The 27,701-nt window shown below is 38.7% G+C and overlaps 2 protein-coding genes across 3 annotated transcripts; one reads left to right on the top strand and one right to left on the bottom strand.

Moving 5' to 3' along the window:
* On the top strand, positions 1-26,434 carry LOC124157409 (protein mothers against dpp). 2 transcript variants are annotated; one of them, XM_046532101.1, is made up of 8 exons: positions 1-136; positions 576-911; positions 1,148-1,319; positions 7,766-8,038; positions 11,136-11,251; positions 14,884-15,082; positions 18,614-18,854; positions 20,562-26,434. In XM_046532101.1, exons 2-8 carry the CDS (start codon positions 642-644, stop codon positions 20,719-20,721), a joined length of 1,431 nt encoding a protein of 476 aa, XP_046388057.1. In that variant the 5' UTR covers positions 1-136; positions 576-641; the 3' UTR covers positions 20,722-26,434. The 2 variants fall into 2 exon arrangements, with proteins under 2 accessions (XP_046388057.1, XP_046388058.1); XM_046532102.1 differs by lacking the exon at positions 1-136 and adding an exon at positions 199-437.
* On the bottom strand, positions 21,958-27,658 carry LOC124158128. The gene is made up of 2 exons (XM_046533311.1): positions 27,142-27,658; positions 21,958-22,022 (listed from the first exon to the last, which is right to left on the bottom strand). The coding sequence occupies exons 1-2, from the start codon at positions 27,656-27,658 to the stop codon at positions 21,958-21,960; spliced, it is 582 nt and encodes a 193-aa protein (XP_046389267.1).
* Between the last annotated feature and the right edge of the window lie 43 nt (positions 27,659-27,701).

The raw sequence follows: 27,701 nt of genomic DNA, 5'->3' as shown, positions 1-27,701 counted from the left end.
CACTGTCGCCAGTTGCTGTAGAATAGAAGCCATAACAAGTGAGGCACGGGGAAAATGCAAGACGTAATCCAAGGGCAAAAAGCGTAACGTTCGCGTGGGAATGTTCTCTGGAAATGAAGAAATAGTTACATACGAAGTGAGTATCTGCATGCAGGTGCTACATTCAGTCGTTCTGGCAGAAATATTTCAGTATTGTGTTGTAGACATACTGTCGCCAGCTTCTTCGCTTCTGTAGCTTGACTATGCCATGAATCCTCTTGAGTAATTTGTGCCTATTATTGATACTATTGGAAAGCTTTTATCGTCTATAGATTTGGTTTTTCAACAGTAATTATGTTGTTGTATTCGTTTTCTCCATTTGCTCGTGTTTCTTGAATTCTAATTGTGGAGCTGATTGTTCCTGTGTTCCCGCGGAACGAATTACTCTCGTTGTCAGTGTCAGTATCATCAACTATGTCTTCAGTTTTTCGTCAAATTGATTCTACGGTCGTTCCAACTATTCTCATGTCTTGTATTGGTGGACCCTGACAGACCAATCAACATTTTGACACTCGGTGGTGTGTTTTCTTCTTCAGGCTGGGAGAAGTTGACTCCTACAGAGATAATTTCAAGCCCGAAACCTGGATCTGAACCAAGCAAGCATGGACTCCGAGGAGGCTGAGTCCTCCAGCTCGGGGCCCATGTCATCCCTCAATAGCCTGTTTTCATTTACGAGCCCGGCGGTAAAAAAACTGCTGGGGTGGAAACAAGGTGACGAGGAGGAAAAGTGGGCCGAAAAAGCGGTTGACTCCTTGGTGAAGAAGTTAAAGAAGAAGAAAGGAGCCATCGAGGAGTTGGAAAAAGCCCTTCGTTGTCCAGGCCAGCCAACGAAGTGTGTGACTATACCACGAAGCTTAGATGGACGTCTACAAGTAAGTTTCGAAATGTTAAGAATGTTGATGTGCATGTTACTGAGTACCCTTGTCACTCATGATTGTGTAGTCCGATCTTTCCCAAATGGATTTGAAACGTAATGCATGAGTTTCTCTGGTACATTTTCTGTACCAGACATTTTTTACCTAACCCAATGATAACACAGCATTTTGGGTCTTAGAAATTCATCAGTTATAACCCTTCCTGGCTCTAAAAAGCATTTTATTTTGTTAAGGTTTCACACAGGAAGGGGTTGCCTCATGTTATCTACTGTCGTGTGTGGCGGTGGCCTGATCTCCAATCGCACCATGAGTTGAAGCCGCTGGAGCACTGTCAGTATCCATTTTCCGCCAAGCAGAAGGAAGTTTGCATCAACCCTTACCACTACAAACGTGTAGAGAGTCCTGGTACGTCCAGTTTTCTCAAATTAATATATCTTTGTGGTTTATAAATCATAAGTCGCAAATAGGGTCAGAGTAATGTTTATATAATGATCTGAGACATTGAAACTTACTATGGATAAATTCATACACACTGATCTTCATTAAATCTATCACTGTTGATAGGTAGTTGAGCAATTACTTTGTTGAGCACTGCTAAATATGATTGAATTGTAATTTTCCAGTGATAAAATGCTTACCTCCTTAGTTTTGTAATTTACCACTTGCTTGCACTTATATTTTGTTTAGTGCCTACCTGCAAATTTGAGTATTCACTCTGCATTTGACCTGGTAATAGCTTTAACCTCTAGATAAATTATGCATATCCCTCTTATGGCTACAGGAGTGATTGCCTACTCATTACTGTGACCTACTATAATATTGTGCTGTTGTGTGCACTGACTTTGGACGGCAGTGTAATAATTTAGGTATCCGTCACTCTACTTGGTAAAATTCAAGTCAAGAAGGAATTATCCTTTATGAAATCTGTGTTAATTGAACTATACTTTATTGCTGTACTATATTATCTATCATATTATCAATATGTTGTTAGAAATGAAGTCTTGAAGAATACTGGAAAGTCAAATTACATGGGCGAAAGCAATACATATGTATTGATGAATGAGTTGAAGTAGGACATTTAGTTTTTTTATGCTGTGGCAGTGACATGAAACTGAGTCAATTATTGAAAACTTGGCATTATGGGTTCTGATTTAGTTTTAGCAGTGTAAGATAATGCCTCTTAAAAGCAGTCGGATTGTTGTAATGTAGGTCGTTGTCAGTATGGATCCCAAATTATGCTACAGTATTGTTAAAATCATTCAGCCAGTGTATAAATATATCTGTTTAATAACAGAAAAACTTTTTTAAGATGGAGATTTGTTTTCTCTGGTGATAATTTTTTTCATATCCAGCATAGTCATTGCAAAAGACCTTTGAGGCACGGCCTGGCGTGTGATGTTATCATCCCGAGGCTGTCTTCTCAGCCTAGCACAGTAATCCCTCTGTTACATGCGGTTCAAGCTCAGTCACAAATTGTTATTTATTCCCAAACTTCCAAAAGAGCTCATATTTGCCATTTTATATAGGGGTATTCAACAAATTTAACAATTGCATGTACACGGACAACCATGCTCTGGATAGGGGAAATATACCCAGGCGGGGCGCGAACCCACGACTGCTTGTTTCGTAGGCGAGGAATTTACCTCGCCACCACCAAGGCCGGCAACTTATTACTTAACTGCTTGAAATCTAGAGCAACTTTTTACAATATTCATTGGTTCAAGTTATTTTTACCATCTATGACACAAATGTTAAGCATAAAAGTCGCATGCTGATATTTATCATTTTAAAAATTGGTTTAATCATAGAGGATATTTATAAGCTTCTGTCACTGTTATTCTTCCAGCATTAATTAATTATTGCCAAGGAATTTTTTTTTCTGTTATGCTCTCCTATAACTTAAAAATTAAAACTTAGTTTTGCTGTTGATTCAATAGAAAGCGGAGAAATTTGTTAAGAAGTAGGCATCTCACAGATAACAAGATTTGAACCGTTTAGCTACTAGTTGTGAAGGCTTTAATTATTATTAATTAGGAATTAATGTCACTTAAATAGAAAATTATTTCCTACCCGTACAGAAATGTTTTCTACTGCTAAAATGTTTTAAGTGCAAATGATAGAAAAATTTGGATACCCCACTGCAGCAGCTGCTCATGATAACAACGTGCATTAAATGCCTTCTACATGCTTATATGCTAGTCAGCAAAATAAATTACTTTGAAAAAACTAGTGTACATTGTGATGGGCACTGTGCGAGTGAGTCAGTTCGAATGTGCGACTCAGCAGATAGAGCTGTGAGGCGAGAGAGTCTTATTTGGTGAGTTGCGACTCCCTCACCTCCGCAGACTGCACACGACTCCCTCTGCCAACACTGTTCGAGTTGAAGTTGTGAGCGGTAGAAGTCAGCTCCATGTGCACACGACTCCCTTCCCGCACAATATGCACTGGAATTGTGCGAGGCGAAGTCAAGACTCCCGACGCTCACGACTCCCTCAGTGCACAATGTGCGTTTTGGAGTCGTGAGCGGTGGAAGTTGGACTTCGTGCACACACGACTCCTTCCACAAACATTTCCTGTGTGAGGCTCATTGCACGTTTGGCGGGTAGAAGGGAGCACATGGCACTTTTTGCGGGTAGCCCACTGCTCATGTTTTCACGTCGCATGAAGGATTCTCCTGATTCATTTTCTGGGTATTATTCTAAAGAATATCTCATGACCCTTACCATAATTCTCTCTCCTGCATGTTTCATGCATCATGAAAGAAAAATGGTGGAAGATGCTCATGTAAATTTTTTGCGGCAACGGCAAAGGGCATAGCCGAATAAGAGGGTGAAATGTCTTCCCTCCGGGATTTTTCCCAGACTTGGGGAGGAGTATATAAATACCTTTCGACTATTGTAATGAAAAAAGAATATGTATTCACGTGGTAGAACACCGCGAAAAAAAAATGCGATTTTGGCCATTTTTTGCTGTTTTTTCCATGACCTGTGCCCTGTGTGATTTTTTTCAATTTGGAATATCTGACTAATAGGTCCTCGAGGACGCTGAATAAATCTCGTACACTCCCCAATTAATTCTATTATGAGTTTTGAAGGAGTGGGGGAAGGGGTTTAGGTGTCTGGATTTTTTTTTTTTTGAAATAGGTTACTCGGGGATTTTCGAGGGTCCTGAAGCCATTTTCGGCTCCAGTATCCACAAAATTCTGTCCCTTGTAGTTGGAATTACAATCTGTATGAGTTTGAGCATTAGTAAGAGGACTAAATATGTGCAAGATGGTATGAAACGGGTGTTATGAGGGCACAGATATTGGAAAAAAACAGCAAAAAATGGCCAAAGTCGCATAATTTATTGTTTTGATCACATGAATGGTCAATATCCGAACACCGAATTCACCCTGAAGACGGAGAAAAACCAAAGGATACCCTTCCTTGACATCCTCATCCACCGCAAGGAAGATGGTACGTTGGGACACAGCGTTTACAGGAAGTCGACGCACACGGACCTATACCTAAACGGACGAAGCCATCATCACCCTTCACAGAAAGCGGCGATCTTGTCAACCCTACTACACCGTGCCAAAACCATTTCCGATGCGGAGAGTCTTCCCAATGAGCTTCGTCATCTAAAAAAGACATTTCTGCAGAACGGTTATAGCGGCAAAGACATATCTAAGGCCCTAAATAGGGCCTTTACAACACAAGACGTAATGACTGGGAAAGAATGCCAGAAGCCGATTGCCAGGGCTTGCATTCCATTCATATCCACCATCTCAGGAAAAAATCGCCAGAATTCTCAAGAGGCATGGAATTGAAGCCTATTTTCGCCCGCCGCCTAAACTTCGAGGCCAACTCGTCACGGCCAAGGACCCTTGTGGATTTCAGTATCTGGGTATCTACCAGATACCATGCACATGCGGCCTGGTGTACGTGGGAGAGACAGGGAGGACCATGGAAACAAGATTAAAAGAACAAGTAAGACATTTCAGACTTGAGCAGCCTGAAAAATTGGCCGTGGCCGAACACAGCATTTCCTCCGACCACGCCATCTGTTGGGAGAAGACGAGAGGCCATTGAAATTCGTCTCAACACCACCATGAACCGTGACACTGGCTACACTCTGAGCACCTCATGAAAACCAGTGCTGAGGAGCATTCGTTAGGACCAAGGAAATAGGTGGAAAGCTTTTCACACAACACCTGCCCCGGTTGATACCGCTATCATCCATATATAAGGAGGACGATTTTCAGGACTCGACATGCCCTGAAGATGATTGACGACTTGCCCATCAAAACGTCAGCGGAGATGGAGATGGAGAACCTGACCCGGTGGAAATCCCGTGTAACCTTCCACTATTTGAGCAGTGTCATTTCAAATGTGGAGATATGAAAGCTATGCTTGCTATCCTCCTCAAAAACATGAAGCGGCGAGCACAAGACACATTTGGCTTATTTGTTGATAAAATCAACTTTTATTTAATCCTATTTGTCAATTGAAATTATATTTCGGAATGGTTCTTTTAGTAAATAGGTACTTTCTAAGTCAACTCCCTTTGGATAATGTGAATTACAAGTGTTAGAGATATATGGCTATTAATATTTGTTTTGTGTTCTTATTTATTACATCTGCACGCATATTGCTGCTCACTACGAGCCTTAGTGGCTTGTGCTCTCGCAAGAACTGGTTTCCATTTTTAATTTGGAAGTTGATCAGTATAAGCAATAAAAAAAAAGTAACATTGTAGTGCACACCAACCCTTACTAGTGTAGTCATCATATCTTCCCGTTTGAAATGACATTGGTTAAATACCTAAATGCAGTGATGACCGATCCCTGGCCCCCTGTGTGAGAGCTGACGATGCCACTACACGGACTGACATGGTTGTAAAGAAGTGTGCTATTTTGGAATTAAATAAGGCTTTTTTAGTGCATGTCCACAGTAATTTTATTCGGTACGACGCGTTTCAGCGACCTTACTTTGCTATCATCAGGTACAACATTTTTGTACCTGATGATAGCGAAGTAAGGTCACTGAAACGCGTCGTACCAAATAAAATTACTGTGGACATGCACTAAGTTTGCTCTTCATTTATCATTGTATCATAATGTTCCACAACATCTTGCCGAACACCGTTGAATACATAAATAAGGCTTGTTAAAAGTACTGCATGAAAATAAATTAATTACAGCCAACCAAGGTCCATTCTATGGAACCACTACCAGTTTAGAGATACGTTCGCCTGGCATTTGCATTTCTGGATTTGGGTAGGTTTTAAATAAGGGAATTACTTTCAGATATAGAAATTAATTGATGATCGGGATACATAGCTAAAAACTTGAAATCCATGTGAATAATTGACCCATGAATGTATTACGTTAAAATCCATTATAATGAGGAAGGCCAAAGGTGATGCTAGTGTTGGTGTAAATGATTTTATTGTGAGGGTTTGTCAATGCTGGAAAGTGAAGGGAAATCAGTCACTTATCGCTTGTAGTCGTTTTCAACTTCATGCCTGGCAGGTTGTATGCTCTCCTATCAGGAACTGCATCGGCAATCAAAGATAATTTTACTGCTCCATAATGAAGTATGGCCCCATAGCTCGATGCTTTGATGTAACTTATTACCCAGTGGTTTTGTTAAAATGGTATATCCTTCTCATGTGTACTATTACCTTTATCCTTCTCCCAGTCTCCTATCCCTGCAATTAATCCTTCAGTCGTCACTTTAAATTTTGTTATGCGTTTGGGCTAATTTTGTAAAAATTTATTTGCAATCAATGAATTTGGACTTTGTTCATTGTTTGGTGAACTTTTTGTCACTAGGGAACACATTACATAATAATAGTTTATAATTAATAGTGGAACGAAATGCACCCCCTTCACCCCCTACCTTGCGAAGGAGTCAAGAAAGCAGGCCACAGTACCCATAAAAGTTACATAAACAGGCTGAATATTGTTTACACCTCGAGGCAGACAAATGCGATGCAAAATTTGCTGCACAGCTATAAGTGTTGCTGACAGAAAAATGTTACACAGTTAGGCACGTGGGCCACATCTGTGGTCCAGTCACGCCTGTTTCCACTTGAGCGCTCTTTATTGCTAATCTTGTGCTGATTACTAACAAACAACTATGTGAGGCTTCCGAGGACTAAATGATACTTACATACTTCCCATATATACCCATACTTTTCTTGCATTGCCTCATGAATGTAATAGTGAACAGCCTTTTCTGAAACACCCTAGTGTAGGGCAGCCCATCCTGGATGCTCCATTGGCTAACTGCCCTTGTATGATCTAAGCTATGTGCAGATTACACACGAGTTGTATGCCCCTCTGATATAGGACTATTTTGTACGTACTGCTTGTAGAATTTAACTAAGTTACTCTCTTAAACACTTTTTCAAAATCTACCAAGCAAGCAAACATTGTAGTTGTCCTAAAGGGTACATTATTTTCTATTGGTATGACATGCTGTGTTACTCTGGTAAATATTAAGTAATTTTCAATTGAATTGGCCAAATGCTACTTAAAGAAAATTGCTTAAATCATGTATAGGTTGAGATTAAGGAAAGTTGTCATATTCAGTGAAAATGCACTATTTTTTACTCTGGTAACATGTTTGAATGCATTTTTTATGTTGTGTATTTCCCTTTAACTGTTGAGCATTCTGGGTCTGTTAAAAAAGTTAGGTGTTTTTTTTTAATTTTTTTTTCTCCATGAAAAATTCTTCATTATTATGTGCAATTAGACCCTGCTTGCAATAGTGAATTAAAACAGTTTTGGCAATATTTATTTAATTTTTTGTGGGAAATGCTTCCAATTTTTTAATATTTTCAAATGTTTTTCTGCTCCTCAGTGCTGCCGCCAGTCCTGGTTCCGAGGCATAGTGAATTCCCCCCCGGCCACTCCCTCCTCCCTTTCCAGCAGCTCCCGGAGCCATCAATGCCACACAATGTTTCTTATTCTCCCACTGGATTCAGCCAGTCGCAGCCCCCACCGCCCACAGGGTCATCTCATGGTCAACAGCCTCAGGTTGGGGGTGGACCAAATTCTCCCGTCAGCAGTGTTCCAAGCCCTGGCAGTACCACCTCCAATCCTCAAAGTCCATTTGGAAGCAATGGCCTTGCAGGTATTTAACCTTCGGAGTGCGGGAATGTCTTTATACATTTTGCACACTGACTGTGGTATTTTCCCAAAATATTTACAGTAGACTCTCGTTATTATGAAGCTCGCGGGACCAAAAAACCGGAGATTCATAATAACGAAGTTCAATGAATGTTTCTATTAGGATTCTTGGGAAAAAAACAGTATTTAAGAAACACGATTAAATTACATGGAAATATATATAAAGAGGAAAATTCATTTCAGTTTCTCAATAGAAGAATGCAGCATGATGCAATCGAGGGTTGATATCTTCCCGAATGCAGTAAGTCCTATATACGAACTGGTTATGTTCCAAGACCTTGTTCCTAAGTTGATAAACCTACAGTACCGCCGCCGAGAGTTGTCCAATGACACGCAGAATGGTCTAGGTCGGGGTAGGGGGCAACTTTGCCAGGTTAGAAAGGGAAACACCTACAAAGGGTTCCGCAAAGAAAGGAGCCGGAAGGGATGATGAGCGTGAAGTACCCAAAGGAAGAATCCCTTGTTTTGGTGATTCGAAGAAAGGGCTTATTTTGGTGGTTCAGGCTTATTTCGGTGCTCCATATGCGTGTGAAAGGAGAGTATGACTAGGGGAGGGTCTGAGGTGCGTTTGGAGGACAGCGATTGGCTGTAAACCGTGATGGCGTAGGGTTATCCGCCCCTCCTATTGTGCTGTCATCGGGCAACTCTCGCCGGCCTTACTGTATGAAAGGCATTGAGAAGTACAGTTATCCTAAAAAAGGCAACACTGCATTACACCAGGGTTCCCACTCAACCGTGAAAACCTTAAAACCGTGAATAAGCTGTGAATTTCGTCTACCGTGAAAAAACCTGGAAATAGCCGTGAATTTCATCATAAAACCTTAAAAATCTCTCAAACTTAAAGGAAAAGAAATACAATTGACAGATCAAAAGAAAAAAATGATATTTCAATCATGTTTCAAGGCCGAGCCACATACAGACACATTTATCTCCACATGTATATTCAAAGTACAATTATTGGTGCCTTGTGCCATGACAACACATTGATCTTGAGCCTGTGATTGGAAGACCGGTGAACAAAGTGTTCATTAACCCAGGCGAAAAATCAGACACTTCTTTACTTACCTACCTCACTGCTCCCTCCATTCTGCCATTCACAACCTTAAGCTTCACCTAAATTTTAATATCGATAGGTGAGGTCTTGAGAAATATCACTTTCATTGCTACGTTTGAATTCACGGCGCCTGTCGCGGTTGATAAATTTTTAGTTTACGTCCGGGCGGTGATTGTTACGTCGTCAATATTTCTGCTTAAAACGGCTCATCAGCAGACTGTGAATTTGATGACATTTAGACCGTGAAAACCAGGAAAAAACCGTGAATTTTATAATTTAGTTAGAGTGGGATCCCTGATCGTGCTCTTATTGCTTACGGCTTCCGGATGCAGCTGCGTGTTGCGCTTCGTCGTGTAAGCTTTCGCGACCGTTACAGGGCACATCATCAGGCGATGAAATTAATTCATTCATGAAGTTCATAGCTTGCACGACGAAGCGCAACACGCAGCTGCACCCGGAAGCCGTTAGCAACGATGCCTCTCGCTGTGAAAACCTACGTTCAAATCGTGCTCTTACTCACGATATTACGAACTGATGTAGCTGGGCGTGCGACGCAGCCTGAGCCGAAAAAAATCGTAAGGAAGAACAGGGGAAATGCTGAACAGTTCCTAAATTCACACCTGATTAATTGATACTATGTTCAGATTGTGCCCACAGTGAGAGTTTCTCTATGCCACACCGTGTAGCATCGGCCAAATTGAAAGGCGCAAAATTCGAAAATTGAAAATTTTGAATGCTCGAATCTCTGAAAATTCGTAAATCGAATGTGCATAGGAAGAGGACTAACTGTATGTCCAATTTATGAGCAGTTATGAGTGGGTCACCGTGACTCCACAGAAATGAAGCTCATTATATGATGTTGTGTGTACACTGAATAAAGAACCACAATTGACCCTCTTTGGCTCAGTTCTAATGTGTGGAACTTTGTAATCAAGTTCATTTTATAACCCCTGGGACTGGGACTGAGGTACGAAATTTCATAAAAACGAAAATTTTTGTTTGTTCATACAGAGGTTTTTTTCTCTCTCGTATCTTTTTGAAATGAACAGAGTTATGTTCACTATGGTGTGTTGGTCATTTAAAATAATAAATCTTTACTATTTTAAGTATTACTGGGAATAGTCATGGTGAAAACTTTAAGGAGTCATGGAGTTTGAAATTTAAATTAGTCAAGGGTGAACACCTTTCGGTGTTCATAGTTTGGGCTTTGCTCTTCAGCTATGCTGCAGTGCACACGAATTGGACTGCTAGTGGTTTAATATACTCAGCAGTCCGCACCATTGTCTGGTATAGTCCACTAATTTCCACGGAGGGGAAGCCTGGAATTGGTATGGAATTTTGAATTCCTGTATAAGGTGAGAATTCCTGTTCTCATTATTTTTCTAATCTTATGTTCATTAGCCTGTTTTACCCATTAGCCTGTAACTTACTGGCTGAAACAAATGTCTTTTGCTGACATGCATAGAATGCTACCCCAAATACCTTCCATTTGTTAAGAATTCAGTTGTGAATTGTATTATCAGGCCTGGCTTTCCCTTCCACATATCCTTAATTGGATATTTGTGTGGGAGTGTGTTATTCTCAATATCAACATTATCCCAAAGAATCATTGAAATGATCATTGAAAAATTTCCTTTCCATTTTTTTTTTTACTTCCAAGAATAGGAGTGGGCATTTCTGAATCAAATTTGCTAATAGCAATTATGCAATGCCAGGTAAAACAATTGGAGATTTTTTTATTCTCCTGATTAAGATGTGCTTGTATAGTTTGTTGTTTGAATTTAAACTAAACATTTCCTGAGTTTTGATGGAACTGAAATTCAGCAGATATATATATATTGATTTGATGATATAGTGATTTCTGCAGGAATTGTTGAATCATTCAGGGAAATAAATGGATTTAAGTTGCCTCCCTGTCATTGTACTGATATTGATGCATATTTTAAATTCTATAATTAATCTCTGCTGTAAATATCTGTCATTTCAGAGACCCCACCACCCGCATACAGTCCTCCTGATGACAGTCAGCCCTCCCCTACTGGTGACCAAGCCATGGACACCAGTAATAATATACTCTCAGAAGTGGCACCTGTGTCATACCAGGTAAGATGAGAAATGTGATATTTAGAGGTCCAAAAGTTTAATTTTAAAAATGTCAAAATCTCTGTCATTTGTTTGAGATTTGTTCGTATGTGCACATTTACTGATAGATTAGATAGTTCTCTTTTGATATACCGTATAAGCGCGTGTAAGAGGCGCACCTTTTTTCCCAGAAATTGCAGCCGAAAATGAGGGTGCGCCTCTTACACAAACTTCTTATCTTCCCCCCTCCCCTTCACCAGTCGCTAGTCTAAGGGGAACTGAGTGGCCTTGGTTTTCAGTGTGAGTCAGTTATCTATAATCCTAGGTCAAAAAAAAGTGGCAGGCAGGGGAGTTTCTCCCTTAGTGACGTATTTTTAAAATGCTCCTGTTTGCTTTTCTTGTAAGCATCGCGCCGTCATGTCGGTACCCCAGAGGTGAACATGGAAAAGATCGCACGGGGGTTTTTCGCTCCGGAGGGCGTGCTAAATTTACTGCCTTGGGTGGGCATCCCGCGGCATTTATACTGCATATAGTAATCGGTTATCAAACGTAGAGAAACACGTATTTTTGAATGACATACCTGGTCAATAGTCAATATCTGTCTTGCCGAGTAATTTCCATTACGCTGAGGACCTGATTTTCCAAAAATCATCTTCAGAAGCTAATATGAGGATTATTGCAACTGAAAATTATATTGGTGTCAAAACCTGCGCTTTAAAAAATTCGAACGAGTGTGTTCACTGTTGGACTAAATTGTGGATGGAAGAAATCAGAAATGCTTTTAAGTGAAGAGCGCGGAAGGAGAGGTCCCTCCCCTCCATATTTCAAGCTACGAGGCTATGAGCGAAGGAGCACGGGAAGAACACGTCCGATCTTGAATGTGACGTCGCTGCCTTCAAAGCGAAGGGGCGAAGGCGCAGCAATGTGATGTATGCAGTTTGTGTTGCATAAAGTTTCCAGTCCGTCTCGTCATGTTTGAATGCGCTTATGCTACGCTTGTTTCTTCCGAAATTGTCCTGTTTGGACTATTTTGAATATTAGTAGCCTTGTTGTAACTATAAATCTTTGTGTCAAACAATTAGAGCTGAAAAAACTTAAATTCTGTCAGATATGCGTCGCGTTAGATCTCTTTCTTTTTTTGAACCTCGTGCGTGTCATGCAATTATTGAAAGCTATCGAGATATCTTCGGGCTTAGTAGATGACTCACCTAGCATTTGGCCTCCATAAACTGGGAGATTGATCAAGGTCAGTTGGTGAGACGGGGTAGGGATGAAACACGTTTCCATTGTTCCCCTGTAACTTGATGTTTTCCTATTTTCCTGCGGGGTCTCGGAAAGGTAAAAAAACGGCAGAGGCATTGGTTGATGGAGGACCGAGTGTGGTTCTGTTAAATCTACGACGTGGTTATTATCCTACGGTGCTGAGATTGCCCCGATTGTTGTCCAAGCTCTTGGGAAGGTTCATGCTATGTGCCTGTCGTGTTTTGCCTTAAAATTTTCCACGGCTGCAATTCTATTGCAATACTCCTGCGAGAGCATTTAAACAAAATTCTTCGTGAATAGGACAAGCATCGTAGAGCAACGGCGTATGCGAAGAGAGGATCGGAACTCTTTCTACTCCCTCTTATGCCGCTATTACTGCTGCAGTTATCAAAATTTCCTCTTTCAATTAATATTGAAACAGGAAAGTTCGATAACTGTCGAAATTCCAGGCGTACGTCTGCAACACCACGCGATAGTATAAAAAAAATGCCGCCAAATTTTTTTCTTCATAGAAATGCTCAAAATAGGGGTGCCTCTTACACACGCTTATACGGTATATTTATGCCTCCATTTGAATAATTCCTCTGGTGCTGTTAAACCTTGGGCTTTTTTATGATTTTTAATTTATTAGACTTTTTTATAACTTATCTATTATGGCTAAAATATGAGTACAGTTCATCATTGTATTGTATTGTTATTTTTATAAATGAGACATAATGGATAGTTTTGTGGTCAATTTTTTTGCCACTGTTCATAAAAATATATGTTAATTATATGTACTTGGGGCCCGAATTCAGTCAAGGTTCGACAGTTCCTATTTTTAAATGTGCTGCATGCAAAAATTCTAAAACATCATGGATGCACATTTATCCTTTGCTTTTTGTTGCAACTAACAGTTTCACTTCATATTACTAAAACTTCGTATCCTGCTAACAGCATTATTTAGTCTTTACTGTCATTTATGGTATCAAAGCTTAGAAGATAGTAGGTTGTAAATACAGTAGACTCTTGTTATCAATATGTTCTCAGGATTGAAAAACTGGAAGTTCGTAATAACGAATTTCATAAAACGTTTCTTTTAGGAATCATCACAAAAATAGTATGCCTTGCAAAAATTTCTTGTCTCTTCAATCTCCCATTCTTATAGTCGCACCTCTTTAGAGCTTCAGAGTCATGTTTTTGATGTACGTGATTGAATTATGTGCAAAAACCAAGGAAAGTCGTCAGGGTTGATCATACTGAGTGCTGTAAACATGAAAGATGTGTTCTGAGACCTTGGTCATAAGTTGATAAACCTACACAGGGCATCATAAAGTGTTTTTATCCTGCAGAATGCAACACTGCATTACATTTTTGCATTTACTCACTATTATGATGAACTGATCTAGCTACGTGTGGGATGTAGCTGGAGCCAAAAAAGTTTCGCTGTCCGCTGGAAGGAAGAATGGGTGAAACACTGTACAGTTCCTGACTTCACAAGGGATTAATTGATACATACTTTGTTCAGACTGTGCGAATCTAAGTGCGATTTCCTCCGCCCCACACTGCGTCGCATCGGCCAACTCCTAAGGTGTCAAATTTGAAATTGCGGACACACCTGAATTTTTTAATTTTCGTGTCTTTGAAAGTTTGTAAATCGAAAGTTTGTGAGAAGAGCACTTACTCTAAGGTCAATTTATTAGTGGTAATGAGTGAGTCGCCATGATTCCACAGGACTGAAGCTTATTATATGATGTATTGCAGATACTGAAGTATCTCCTACTGAAGAGAAAACTGTAGTTGATGCTCTGGGGGACAGTGCACGAGGAGAACTTAAACATAGCACAATGATTATAATGTAGCGTACTGAATATCAACCTAACTGCCATTGCTTATAGGTGAAACTTTGTAATGAAGTTCTTTTTGTATCAACCAGGACTAGGACTGAGGTTCTTAATTTCGTAATATTGTTTCTTTTACTACAGGCTGGATTGCCCTTTTTCGTCGGGACTAATTGTTTGCTTATGAAAAAGAAGTTCGTAATAAGGTTGTTCAAATTAAAGAGATTCTACTGTAGCTATTGGGTGCTACTTTCGTACTGAATGTGAATCTTAGATTTTGAGTATGTAGTTGGTTTGGTGTTCTATTCTCTATCAGCAAAGTGTCCATATTAAGTGAGAAAAATGTAGGATGGATGGATGGATATATCATTCATTTTCGTACTTATTTGTTGTTTTAAAGGAGATATTGGGCCATTTTAATGTCTTACTCAAGAGAACATTTTGTGTATACTTTAATTATGTATATACCTATCTGAAATATGATTTTGGACCAAGTTTATTCAATTAATGGACCTCTATGATAACCTTATGTTAACCATTTATATTTATTCTTTTGTTGGATGGTTGCAGGAACCTCCGTGTTGGGCCAGTATTGCCTACTATGAATTGAATTGCCGGGTTGGGGAGGTTTTCCACTGCCAGTCACATTCTATTGTAGTGGATGGCTTTACAAATCCAAGCAACAACTCTGATCGATTTTGCTTGGGCCAGCTGTCCAATGTGAATCGTAATTCCACCATTGAGAACACTCGCAGACACATTGGAAAAGGTGAGTTAATAGTAATTCCATGAAAAGGTCTCCGTTTTGTGTTTCCTTACTGGCTTATATAATGTATATCGTTGATCACTTGGAGAGATATAGTTGTTTCAACATTTGTTGAAGATTATTTTTGGTATTCAAAGCCCAAGGAAACCCTAATGATACCTGTCATTTTACTATGTTTGATCATGTCTTTGAGGGAAAACCATTTTCTGTGAACTAATTTGTGTCTTGGTTAGTGATCCATCGTAATACTTATTATGATAGAATTTTTGCGAAATGTGGTCAAAACATAAGTTTTTTTTTATATCAATTCATAAGTTTTAGAAAAAACTCAAGGTAGTTTTGTTCTGAATTTTACTTTGCTTATGTACTTTTTACTAAGGGTACTTTTTAAAGGTTTTCAGGGTGGGTATTACGAGTTAAAATGTAGGGTGGTTGTTTAAATATTAGTAAATTACTTTCTTAAGTCATCGTCGCACAGTCCTTCCCAAAACCATAATTTTTGTTCTGCAATACCTTATAAACTCATGTAGGAGACGCACCTTTTTTCTCAAAAAAATTGCAGCCGAAAATGGGGGTCTCTCTCTTACACGAATTTCTAATCTGCCCACGAGTTGCTTCTCCAAAGGAGAACTTAGAGGCCTTGGTTTTCAGGGTGACTCATTCATCTAAAAACTTAGGTCAAAAAGAATTGGGAGGTGGGGGAGTTTTTCCCGAAGGATGTATTTTTACAATGGTCCTTTTTTCGATTCTACTCGTAAATGCTTGTAAGCATCGTGTCAATACCTCAGAGGTGAACATGGAAAAGATGGTTTGGGATTTTCCACTAACCCTCAGGTGGGTGCTCTAAATTTTCTGCCACAGTTGGGCATCCCACGGCATTTATTCTGCAAATGGTAATTCTAAATATCTAAATTAGAGAAAAATGTAGTTTTGAAGGACAACGGCTAATTAATAATTAACATCTGTTTTGCTGAGGAATTTCTATTATGCTAAGGAATTTCTATTATCTTAGGAAGATTCACACTATGCGCCTGATGCATTTTGCCTTAAAATTTTCCTCAGCTGAAATTCTTTTGCATAACTCCTACGGGAGCCTTTAAACAAATTAGTCATCCTCTCCTAATGGGAAGCTGCACTCACCAAAGCATTAATTTAAAATTTTGGACCCAGATTTAAGTTCTTCAGCGAAGGGCATTATCCGCTGATATTTGAATCTGAGGTATGGGATCTGAACATCTCTCATAAGCATCATAAGGTGAAGACTACGAGTGAATACACCCATGTCTCGTATAGCGCAATTTCGATATAGCGCAAATTCATTCCTCGGGGAAACATTGCAACGCAGTGAAGCCTAATCACAAATCTTAAACGCTCTCTTGATAAAACGTGAACTTGCGATAAGTACACACGAAATTGCTATAATTTTACGCATATTAATATTATTGCTTGCCTCAAATCTTCTTTTTTGTTTATTATTAATCGAAATCCGTTGCTGTGCAATGGTCAAAAGTATTACTCGTCATTAGGTCCAGATAGCCGGCCTACCGAAGTAATTTATCTCGTCTCCTTAGCAGAGTGATAATAGTTAATTTAGATCATTAATTAAGCATGGGGCTAGTGGAAATGAGTTTTTTTTAAGCAATACTGTTTGAGAAGTAATTTTTACCGTCATAGGTTATCGGGCGATTGACTTCCAGGTAGAGGGTCTACGCTAAAGCCGTCAAGGTCATCGGATTTTCACGGGGGAGAAATGGAGCGGTGGCCGAGTTGCGTATGAATGGCATCAACACATAAAAGGGTCGGCAATAGTCTCAAACACAATGGCTTCGATCCCTCCCCGCAGTCGTAGGCCCTCTGCATCTCAGGAATACTGTTCAGCAGTAGAGGGTGATTTCGATAGAGCCATACAGAGTAAAAACCAAGAGAAATTGGCAAAAAATAGGAATGCGGGTAGAAAAATCAAGAATTTATCAAGTAAAACCATAAACCTAGAAGAAAAATTGAAAGAGGTCAATTGCTTTGAAAATGGAGAGCGTCAAAGCGATATTGCGCGGAAGTTTAAACGCACGATGCCTTATTCTGAATAAAGATGAAGTTAAAACATCAGTGACCTCAGCCGCACCAACTTTAACCAAGCGGTCTACACATACGGAAAGTTCATAGTGAATCAGTACAAAAAGACGAAAGTGGCAATTGCTCCGAGATATTTAGTGAAAGCTCCGGTTGGTTCCAGTATTTAAACGGCAAGCAGGTATTTTCAGTGCGGCGATATCAGGTGAATCTGCAAGTGTTGATAACGCAGTCACCGCAACATTTTCTGATGAACTCCAAGCTGTGATTGATAGTGGCTCCTTTCTCCCTCGACTAGTTTTTAGTGTTGACGAGATGATATTCTTTTGGAAAAGAATGCATTCTCGTTCATTCATTTTCAGGGAAGGAAAACCTGGGTCAGGTTTCAAGGCATTTAAAGACTGTTTCACGTAGCTGCTTATGACTCGTAGGACTTTAAATTAAAATGATTTAACATTCATAAACTCCGCTAGCTATGAAATGGCGGTCAAAGTAGCATTTTCTTGTTATTTCAATGAGCGACAAAAGGGCCTGGGTGACACACAATAGTTGTTTTTAGACTGGTCTGAAAAATCGTCAACTGCCAGCAATGCATTACGAACCCCTGAGATAGCAGATGTTAGCCCACCCGCACGACAGGAGCGAATTTCAGAAGCACTTAAGAATTTTTTTAACGTGAATAAAAGTATTGGAAAGCTTGCATACTATCTTTAAAGATATTTTAAACTACATATAAACATTTATATAAATAATGTTTCCTAAGGCTATTTATGGGAATATATATGCTTTAGAGGAAATTCAATACCCAAGACCTGTGCTACCAGGAACGCATCCCTATCTTCCCAATGTTAAAACGCTCTCGTATAACGCAAATTCGTATAGCGCAAAGACCCCAAGGAACGCATCCCTTGCGCTATACGAGACATGGGTGTACCTACTTATCTCCGTGTGAAATATACACCGAGTAAACATGCCTTAAAAATGCTGTGTAAAATTTTATTGTTGAAATTGGGAATTTGATAATTGTCTAAAGTCTGGGTATAGGTCGGTAACACCTTGCGTTGGGAGATGAAAAATGCCGCAAACTTTTTAAACTAAAGCTCCGATGCTCAAATTAAGGGGGTGTCTCTCACATGAGTTTATACTATATTTCAGCGCTGTTGGTTTGTTTTGTACTGGGGTATAGCTTAGTATTAGCCCAAGTATTTTGTTGTAGTGTCAACTATTGGTATTGCACATGCACATTCTTCTTTGGAAACTAATGCTTGACAACAGCAAAGTAGAAATTTTCCGTTACAAACCCCATCCTTAGAACGTTTTAATGTATGTCTTCTGCCCCATTTTATTGTTTCATCAAATTCTGAAAACCCTCTTTAACCATCATATGAATGAAGCCTGTAGTTTTAAGGGTTGTAGGCTAAACTTTGGGCATTAAGATCTAATTAGCCCCTTTTCTCTTCCCAGGTGTTCACCTGTACTATGTTGGGGGGGAAGTGTATGCAGAGTGTTTGTCCGACAGTGCCATTTTTGTTCAGTCCAGAAACTGTAACCACCATCACGGGTTCCACCCAAGCACTGTGTGTAAAATTCCCCCTGGTTGCTCCCTGAAAATCTTCAACAACCAGGAGTTTGCCCAACTTCTCTCTCAGAGTGTTAACCATGGATTTGAGGCTGTCTACGAATTGACCAAAATGTGTACCATAAGGTAAGGTGAAATTTTTTCATTGAGGAAAAAAAGCTGGAGAACAGCGTTCATTCATGCATTGTCACATTTTTTATTTCATATTAACTTATTACTACTATAACTCTTTTTGCACTAACCTTCTTCATTGTATGCTAGTGAACAGTGATGGGGGCAATTTAATCCTATGTAGCACTTACGGAAAAAAAGCTTGAAATTATTTTACATGCATCCATATTCACCTTTTTGAGAATTATTCATGTTGAACTAGATATTGACAATTAATAAATTTATTACTGTCAGAAAATAAAAGTAATTATAGCAGTCCATTAAAATGCAGCAACATATTTAATGTGAGCCAATATGTATATTGGTCCGCTGCACTTTTTGTTATCGGGCATTATTTCAGGATCTCCATTGCACTATCATACATTGCCTATGTTTTAAATTTCATGTTCCTATCGTGTTTAGAGTAAGTGTGGGTTTCCTTATAGGTGTAAATATTGCTATATACAGTGGAACCTCGTTAAAGCGAGTACGGGATATAGCGACACCCCCGCTATTACGAGAGATAGCCGATGCACCGTCAATTGACCCTATAATAAGCGTGTTAAAAAATTCGTTTTTACGAGACCCTTTCGGTGTTGGCTCTCGCCATAGCGAGAGTTTCACCGCCGGAAGACTTTCATGAAGATTCCTTAACCTCTGTAATTGCTAGCGATCTGTTAGAAATGAAGTTAAAGTAGTGCTCAGTCTCAAATTTATGTGGTAAACTGTCGTTCGATAAATATAATGATTGACGAAACAATGCTTTGCATGATTTTTATTCAGTGCGGCGCTTATAAATTGTTTGAATAGTTAGTCGTTATTTGAGTAAGGAAATTTAGTGATGCAAAAAAACATCGCCTTTCGTCTGGATTTATGCTTACGTTTATCGAATAGATGTTTATCTGTCGCCGCACCACTCCTGTTCCTATATATCTGTTCGCAACAGGTATATTGGCTATTATTTGCTCCACCTCCGGTAAAGCGACAATTCGCTATAGCGAGTGTTTATTAGTGCACCGTGGGGTGTCGTTATATCGAGGTTTCACTGTATACTATATTTAATACATATTCCAGGTCTGACCGAAACAATGAAATAAGAGAAGTTAATTTGCTTAATGCATAGGTATAGAAATTAATTTTTCTCCCGTAGGTATAGGGAATCTATTTAACCGCAGACTATGAAGCACAAACAAAGTGCTGGGTCAAACTCAGTTATGAAATCAATCCAATGCATCGTATGTTGAAATTTAAAAAAATGTCTGGTGTCTTAACAGGGAAATCGTGGGTTAGTGCGTAGATGCACTCAACGAGTCCCAATTATTCAGATTATCATGGCTATTTTTCTCCTCCCTGAGAATGAAATGGTGAATAGGATTCGGATGGCAACAATAATGAAACAAAAAAAGTTTGATGTATCTCAGTAGAATTCAAAACAATAGATATTTTCTTTAATGCGTGTATTCTTTATATTATCCACTTTACCGAGTAAAATGCCCCTTTTTCTGGCAAATTCTACATATTCTTGATTACCCGTACTTATGATTATCCAGGCCTTGCCTTACATTTATTAGCATGGAGAGTAGACAGTTGAATGTGTTGGAATATATGTATTACTCCAATCCCATCACATGAAATCCTATTTGTACCCCATCTCTCACTTTGTTCTGGTGGTTCTCCTTACAGAATGTCATTTGTGAAAGGTTGGGGTGCGGAATACCACAGGCAGGATGTGACAAGCACTCCTTGCTGGATTGAGATACATCTTCACGGGCCGTTGCAATGGTTGGACAAGGTCCTCACGCAAATGGGTTCACCTCACAATCCAATTTCCTCAGTGTCTTGAGGTCGACCGATGCCCTGTCCCATCACATCCCTTGTGAACACAGCGGTGTGGTTGCCCGGAGAAAGGGATGGAGACTTCGTGGGAAACCTGGTGAAGTATAATTGTCACCGCTCATGTGTAGGTCAATGGATGCTTAGAGAAGTGTTTCCCGTTTTCATTTTTTTCTCTTTTACCACTCGTGCAAAGTTGGTGAAATGACACGTAGGATTCGAAAAGGAGAAATTAATCCGTGACTATTTGATCTCTTATAATTTTTTTACCTTCCCTTTGTCCTTCTATGACTGCCAGCTGATGTTCTGGTATGTCGTCCCCGTTTCTGCTGAAATCCCTCTCCTGTCCCCCATTTTTCTTTTCCCCTCCAACCCCCCCAAAGTTTACAGTCAAAAAATGTCGTTATTCGTATTCCTCTCTGTGACTCTGATCTCTTATTCCTCCCTCTCTCCTGAGTGATGAGGTCGTCTGAATGATTGCCCCGTCTGATGAGGGCTTGTTGGTGACCTACTTATCTTTCTGTTCACCCCACCTTCCAGTTTTTAAAATGCCACTCAATCTCTGGTATGACTTGATATTTGTTTGAGGACCAATTGAGTGATGAGTGGGACAAGTGCATTATTACTTGAGACTTCTGGCTGTTAGCCCGTTCAATGAGGTGGGTTTGTTCAAAATTACATATTGTATGTGTAATTGTTTTTTATTATTACGAAGTACGTTGGCTTGTACTGAATGATTTTTTTCGTGCGTGGATGGATGGTAACATCAGTTGGAATTTATGAATGTGTACAATATTAGTCTTTAATGAAGTGGCGTCTGTGTTTCGTGTTTGTAGTTATAAGAGGAAAAAAATGATACAATTTGAAGAGGAAAAGTAGACTGTGAGGTAGTTTTACAGGTATCATGAGTAACTGGCTGTATTAATCTCTTTCAGTGTTTGAAATACGTATGCTAAAAATTATGGAGTTCCTTTATAATGAACTTGTTGAGAGAGTAACATTTTTTAAAAGTTTCCAAAGACTGGGTTGCAAATGTTCTCTGGCTTCGAAAGAAAAGGAGCATTATTTTTTTCTTGCCTTCAGAATTGTGCAAAATTCACCTCTCTGGATATATTTTCACAAAAATATTGCAAATTTTGTTGATTATGTAACATGTTTGTTCTCTAAAGTGCCTGTGATTGACGGTACCAAAACACACTTATATATATATATAGCCTTATAATTCTGAGAGGGATAAACTCGGGACTTAGGTCCCTGAGTATTTGTCCTCTTGAGTGACAATGTTTTTGTGCCTACTGTATGCTTGGTGCCCTATGTCAGAACAAAAAAAAATAACAAAGTAAGAAGAGATGCCTGAACTAAACTGAAATTTTAAGCGAGGAGTTAATTTTGCCTCCTATACAATATATTGTTTCATTTTTTATAAGCTTTATAGTCATATTCTAATACAAGAATCGTTGACACACTGAATGATGTAAAAGAAAATACTATGTATGTTTTAAAAAAAAGAATATAGTGTATTTAAAAAGTTGGAAGCTGAAACAAGCAGCACCTCGTCACAAAATGGAAAAGATAAGAAAACTACACGAGAAACTTATTTTATACAGTGATTTTATTTGTGATTGTATTTACACTTGCATGCAATTTTAATGAATACTCGAGAGAGGCTGGTGGTGTTTTTGTGTGTGCATTTGTGTGAGCACAATGAGCGCAATCCGTACAAAAATGAAAAGTAGATAATTATGGAGATAATGTTTGTATTTTTCCCTGCATATTGGAAAGATTTAAGTTTCTGTGCCTTGGTTTGCAGAGACAAGGTATATCTTTCTGTATAGAATTGAATTGTCTATTCTGACCGTATGATTCTAGAAAGTAGGAGATCATATGAAGATTATGTAGTCTTTGAATTGCATGAAATATATACACAGTGCATACGATTTAGTATTTAATCAATGTATGAGCACACTCGATGTATGCATGTGTACAACAAGAATATTAACTAATGTATACGGTCAGTTAGAAAGTAAGGAACATGTTTTCATTCACCATTCCAGAATTCTTTTGTGGCTGAAATCATTTTGCCATTCACTTAGCCTTTTTTTAGTTTACCATTGATTTTTTGAAGAAATAACTCGTGTACTAGATCAAAATTAATGTTTCTTCTCTCAGAGTAAATTTTCATATATTTTGTTTTTATCGTGAATGTTAATTTAAAATTGTGAGAATATTTTATGAAAAATTATTGTATAGTCACTCATTTTACTTGACCTTGCCTATTTTAAAAAAGAGAAAAGAAAAAAAATCACATTTGGTCCTTTTCAAATTATATTTTGCCAAAAGTTATCTGTGATTTGCCGGCATACTAAGATTGTGGTTCCTTTTTATTTTGGTTAACGCAAAAGATGATGTTAGTTATAAGTGGATTGCCATATGTATGTTAATTGATGAATGTGCATAAGTTGTTAATAATTGCCTGTATATAAGTTCTTTATTTCCATTTTGAGGCAGTGTTTAATTATGAAAAGACATTTTCTACCTTGCTATCTTGGAACAATAGTGTTGGAGTAAAAATTGCTTTTTCATTGCATGACACCACGCATTAATTTTTGTTATATTCACTCATAGTTTAGTCTGTAATTTGTTTACGCACAAAGCAGTCAAATCAGTTTGTTTTTTTAAGTTCACCCAAACGAAGCGCTTGCAATTTGCTCAATTAGCTTTCAGAGCAACGGTTTGATTAGTTGCGTTACCATGCAATTTTTTTGGTGTGCAATTTCGCTTGGAAAAATGTAAAAGCTGTCTGTGATATTACATGTCTCATTGCATGGATGTATATCACCCGATTGGATTTTGTTGTTCAAATGTAATTTCCCCAACTCCCTTCAGCATCTGCAGTGCTAACATTAAAACATGTGATCTCTTTTACGTTTGTGCCTCTGCCAGGAGTTGACGAGAAAAAAATTTTGATGCATGATATAAATTTGTGAAAGCTTTTTAGCTGACAATTTTCTATAACCAACAGAAAGCTCAATATTTTTTTTAGGGCTGCTGTTTTCGTGTAGATGATAACTGTGGCCGCTTTGGAGTAGTAATTTGTGTATATAAACTGTGCATGCGTACAAATGGATTCGTCTCAGATGATGTTTTTATAAAAATGATCGATTAAGTAATGCCTTCAATATTTCTATTAAGCTTACACATAATAATTTTGCCTGGACTTCATGAGGATGGATTCTTTATTTAACAGCAGAAATTTGTAACGAATAGGCTTGGATGTTAATTTTTTAATGCTAAGTAGTTATTCCTACCGATAATTGTGCCTGTCTGAAATTGTCATTATTTAAAACAACGGAGAAATCGACTGTTACTGGTCCTCCTCAAAATATATTATTGATCCACCAAAGCCAGTATTGATATTGTACATAGTATGAGTAAGGTGAAGGTTTACATGTGCCTGGCAATCCATAACAGTTTTTTATTATATAAATACACTGATTTTCATTTTGCCGGAGACATTTGTAATAGAAGTGCATCATTCCACCAGGTATTTCATTGTAAAGAAAAATGTTCATCTGCTAATGATCTGAAGCAGGGTGCAATATGCATATTGTTTTAATGTGTAATTTTTGCTAATGCACTTCATATAGTGTTTGATATAATAAAGAATGATTATCTGAAATATGTAATTCTGTGACCATTAAAATTTTTCATCATGTTGCACTAATTATATGGATTGAATTGTATTGACAATGTAATTTCTCTTCTTTAATCTTAAAGGAAATGTTCTTACCGTATTTTTCTGGCTTTCAAGATGCTCAAGATTGTGTTGTGTGCCTAGCTTTGATCCTTAAGAGGTTATGGGGAAAAATTGTAGCATGGCCATGTCCCATTGTCGGCAATGAAGATGAAATGAGATTCTCTAATTATGTGATGTGAACAGATCTATCCGTGCCCAGATATGTGTATTCTCCTTGTTGGGATTCCATTATTTTCTGGAATCCCTTTCTTAAAGATGAATTATTGGAGACAATTGAGAATTACTTAAGCTTTCATCTCAAAGGGAAGTAATATATTGCAGAAATTTCAACCCCTTTGTTGTGCAATATGAGCCACTTCCCAACAGAAACAATATTTCCTTGTTTCCACAGCATACAAGGAAGATCCCAAAAGTGTCTCCCATTTTTTTTAGAAATAGAAAAAACTACTTTTTTTCTATGATGTATACATCATTTTAAAGATCAATCAATCATCTATTTTTCTACATAATCGCCATTTCGGTCGATGCATTTTTGTAAATGCTGTGACTGTTTTTGTTTGCCCGTGTCCTACCAGCTCGCTGCCATGTTGTACTACATCTTTCACCTCTTCGTCGGAGCTGATTTGAGACTTTGTTTGGGACATAGTCTTCTTATTGTCTTATTGTCCGGACTTGGCCCCCAGCGACCATCGAATGTGTCAACCGAAATTGCAATTATCCAGAAAAATAGATAATTGATCAATCTTTAAAATTATGTATATATCATAGAAATTTTTTCTATTTCCATAAAAATTGGAGACCTTGCTATTGGGATTACCGTCGTATTTCACTAAGTGCATTCATGAAAGCCATCTTTTCGTCCTTGTCAGAGTCCTTACTCCAAAAGTTTCAGACTGGATATTTTGGCCTCCAGAGAATGTCAGGGAACTCTGAATGACTGATAATTTTGCCTCTTCTTTGCCAGAAGTATTATTACATTGCTAATTTTGAATTCCTTGAAAGCACAATGTAACAGCAATATTTTCTACAACCCTTTGTTAAAATGTTCAGGTGACAGTTTAGTACTTGGTTGAAAGCAAATTTGTTAATTAGAAGTTGGTTGTAAAATCAAATGAAAAAGCAGATTCAAATTTGAAAAAGCAATGTTTAATTTTTTATGTGCATTTATCCGTGATGATTTAACACTTTGGTGTGAAAATAATGTGAGGCAATTAGTATGTATTTCATTATGGCCATAAATAGGATTATTGGCATAACTTTTTGGTAGATCTTGTGGTGAACTCTTACAAGTGAGGTCATTAGTTGACCTAAATTTCTGCTAGAATTTTGTTAGATGCATTGATGACACAGATTTTTGGCATGAATGGTTTTCCCCTTCATTCCTGTTTAGGAAGAGCAGCTCATCTTGTAAGCCTAAATAATGGTAATGTTGTCTATAAAATAATCAGGTGTGAACTGCAGTGTGAATGTACTTAGATGTTTTAATGCGTTTCTTCACTAATTGCATCCATCCTAACTCAGGCCAGCATAATTGTTACATTTCTTGTGACAAACTGTGTGTACAAAATTGTTGAGACTTTACTAAGGTACCTGTTATTTCAATAGTACCAATGTAGAATTTTTTAGACCACATACATAATTCTATTTTAATTGGCATTAATATAAATTTGCTGGCATACTTAAATTTATTTCCTCAGTCTATGTTCTGAAAACGATCTTTTTGTAGGGATTCAAAGTCAGTGGTAACTGGTGAATAAACATGTTTGTCGACATTAGATGTTTTAAGCAGTTGAGTGTAACGCAATGACTGATGCATTCTAGCATTTAAATATTTGCACACTAGTTAACGCTGAATTCATACTCTTGGGTAACACCCAATTTTATTGAGGTTGTGATGATTGGTTAGAGAATTGCGGTGATTTGGGAATTGTTCAGTTCTCAATAAAGTGTACATTTGAAACTCAAAGGCTTTCGTTACTCATTATGGCATGTACCTACTTAGTAATGCTAATTTTGTGGTAACTTCTCCCTGTGTATTGAAAGTGAATGCGGTAAAAGGTCTTGTCAAGAACTGCTGTTTTTTTTTGTTTTTAGAGAAAATCAGTGTTAGTTAGTTAGTTAGAATGTAGTGCAGGAGTCATGCACTGCAATAGCTAGGAAATTGTACAGGAAGAGAACACCTTTCTCATTGAAACTTAAAATTTTTTGGATGAAGGCTTCTCGGGTTTCCAACCGGGTCAGGGTCTGCATGGTGTAGGTCGACGTTTCGTCGGGAGATTTTCCCAACATCCTCAGGGCTGATGATGCCGGTGTCGCTGTGTTTGATATTTATACCCTCCTCCGTCACCTAGGTGGTCTCTGATTGGTCCGGGATTTTTCCTCCTTTCTCGTCCTATTTATTGCCAGGTTCCAAGCGCTACTTAGCTGCAGTCCTCGATCTCTCCTTTATGTTGTTTGGGTGAAGACGGATCTCTACAGCTTCTTTAGTGATACGGTCCCAATAGCCTCTTGTTCTTCTGAGTTGGGTAGTTTCTTCCCAGTGGATGTTGTGATTTTCCTGGACACAGTGTTCAGCAATGGCCGATTTTTCAAATTGACCGAGTCGGAGGTGGCGTCGATGCTCCTTCACCCTGGTCTCGATGGTCCTCTCCGTCTCTCCAATATACACTTTACCAAATTCGCATGGAATGCGGTGAATGCCGGCTGTTTTGAGACCAATAGGGTCCTTGGCTCGGACTAATTGATCCCAGAGTTTGCCAGGAGGAAGGTGAATGCTACGAATATTGTGCTTAGAAAGAATCCTTGCTATCTTTCCCGAGACCGTGGAGACGTATGGCAGGATGGCTTCTGATGCTGGAGGCCGTTCTTCATCTGGTTTGTCTCCTTTGTCTTGTCTGAAGGCACTTTTAAGGGCTCTATGGACTTGGAATTGGCTGTATCCATTGTCTATGAAGGTCTTCTTCAGATGTTTCAATTCTCCTTGTAAATTATCCTCGTCGGAGATCTTTATGGCCCTATGAATTAATGAGGATAGGACCGCGTTCTTCTGTGATGGATGATGGTGACTTTGCCCATTTAGGTTTAGATTGGTATGAGTGGGCTTCGGATATACTTTGTGCCCCAGGGTTCCACTCCCTTGTGGCGGATGAGGATGTCTAGGAAGGGTAACTCTGTTCGTTTCAGTCTCCATGGTGAAACGTATGTTGGGGTGACGGCTTTTCATGTGGTCGACG

Source organism: Ischnura elegans, chromosome 4, assembly GCF_921293095.1.
Source record: "Ischnura elegans chromosome 4, ioIscEleg1.1, whole genome shotgun sequence".
Taxonomy (NCBI): Eukaryota; Metazoa; Arthropoda; class Insecta; order Odonata; family Coenagrionidae; genus Ischnura; species Ischnura elegans.
The sequence above is the reverse complement of the archived record's forward strand: the minus strand, read 5'-3'. Positions and strand labels throughout refer to the sequence as shown.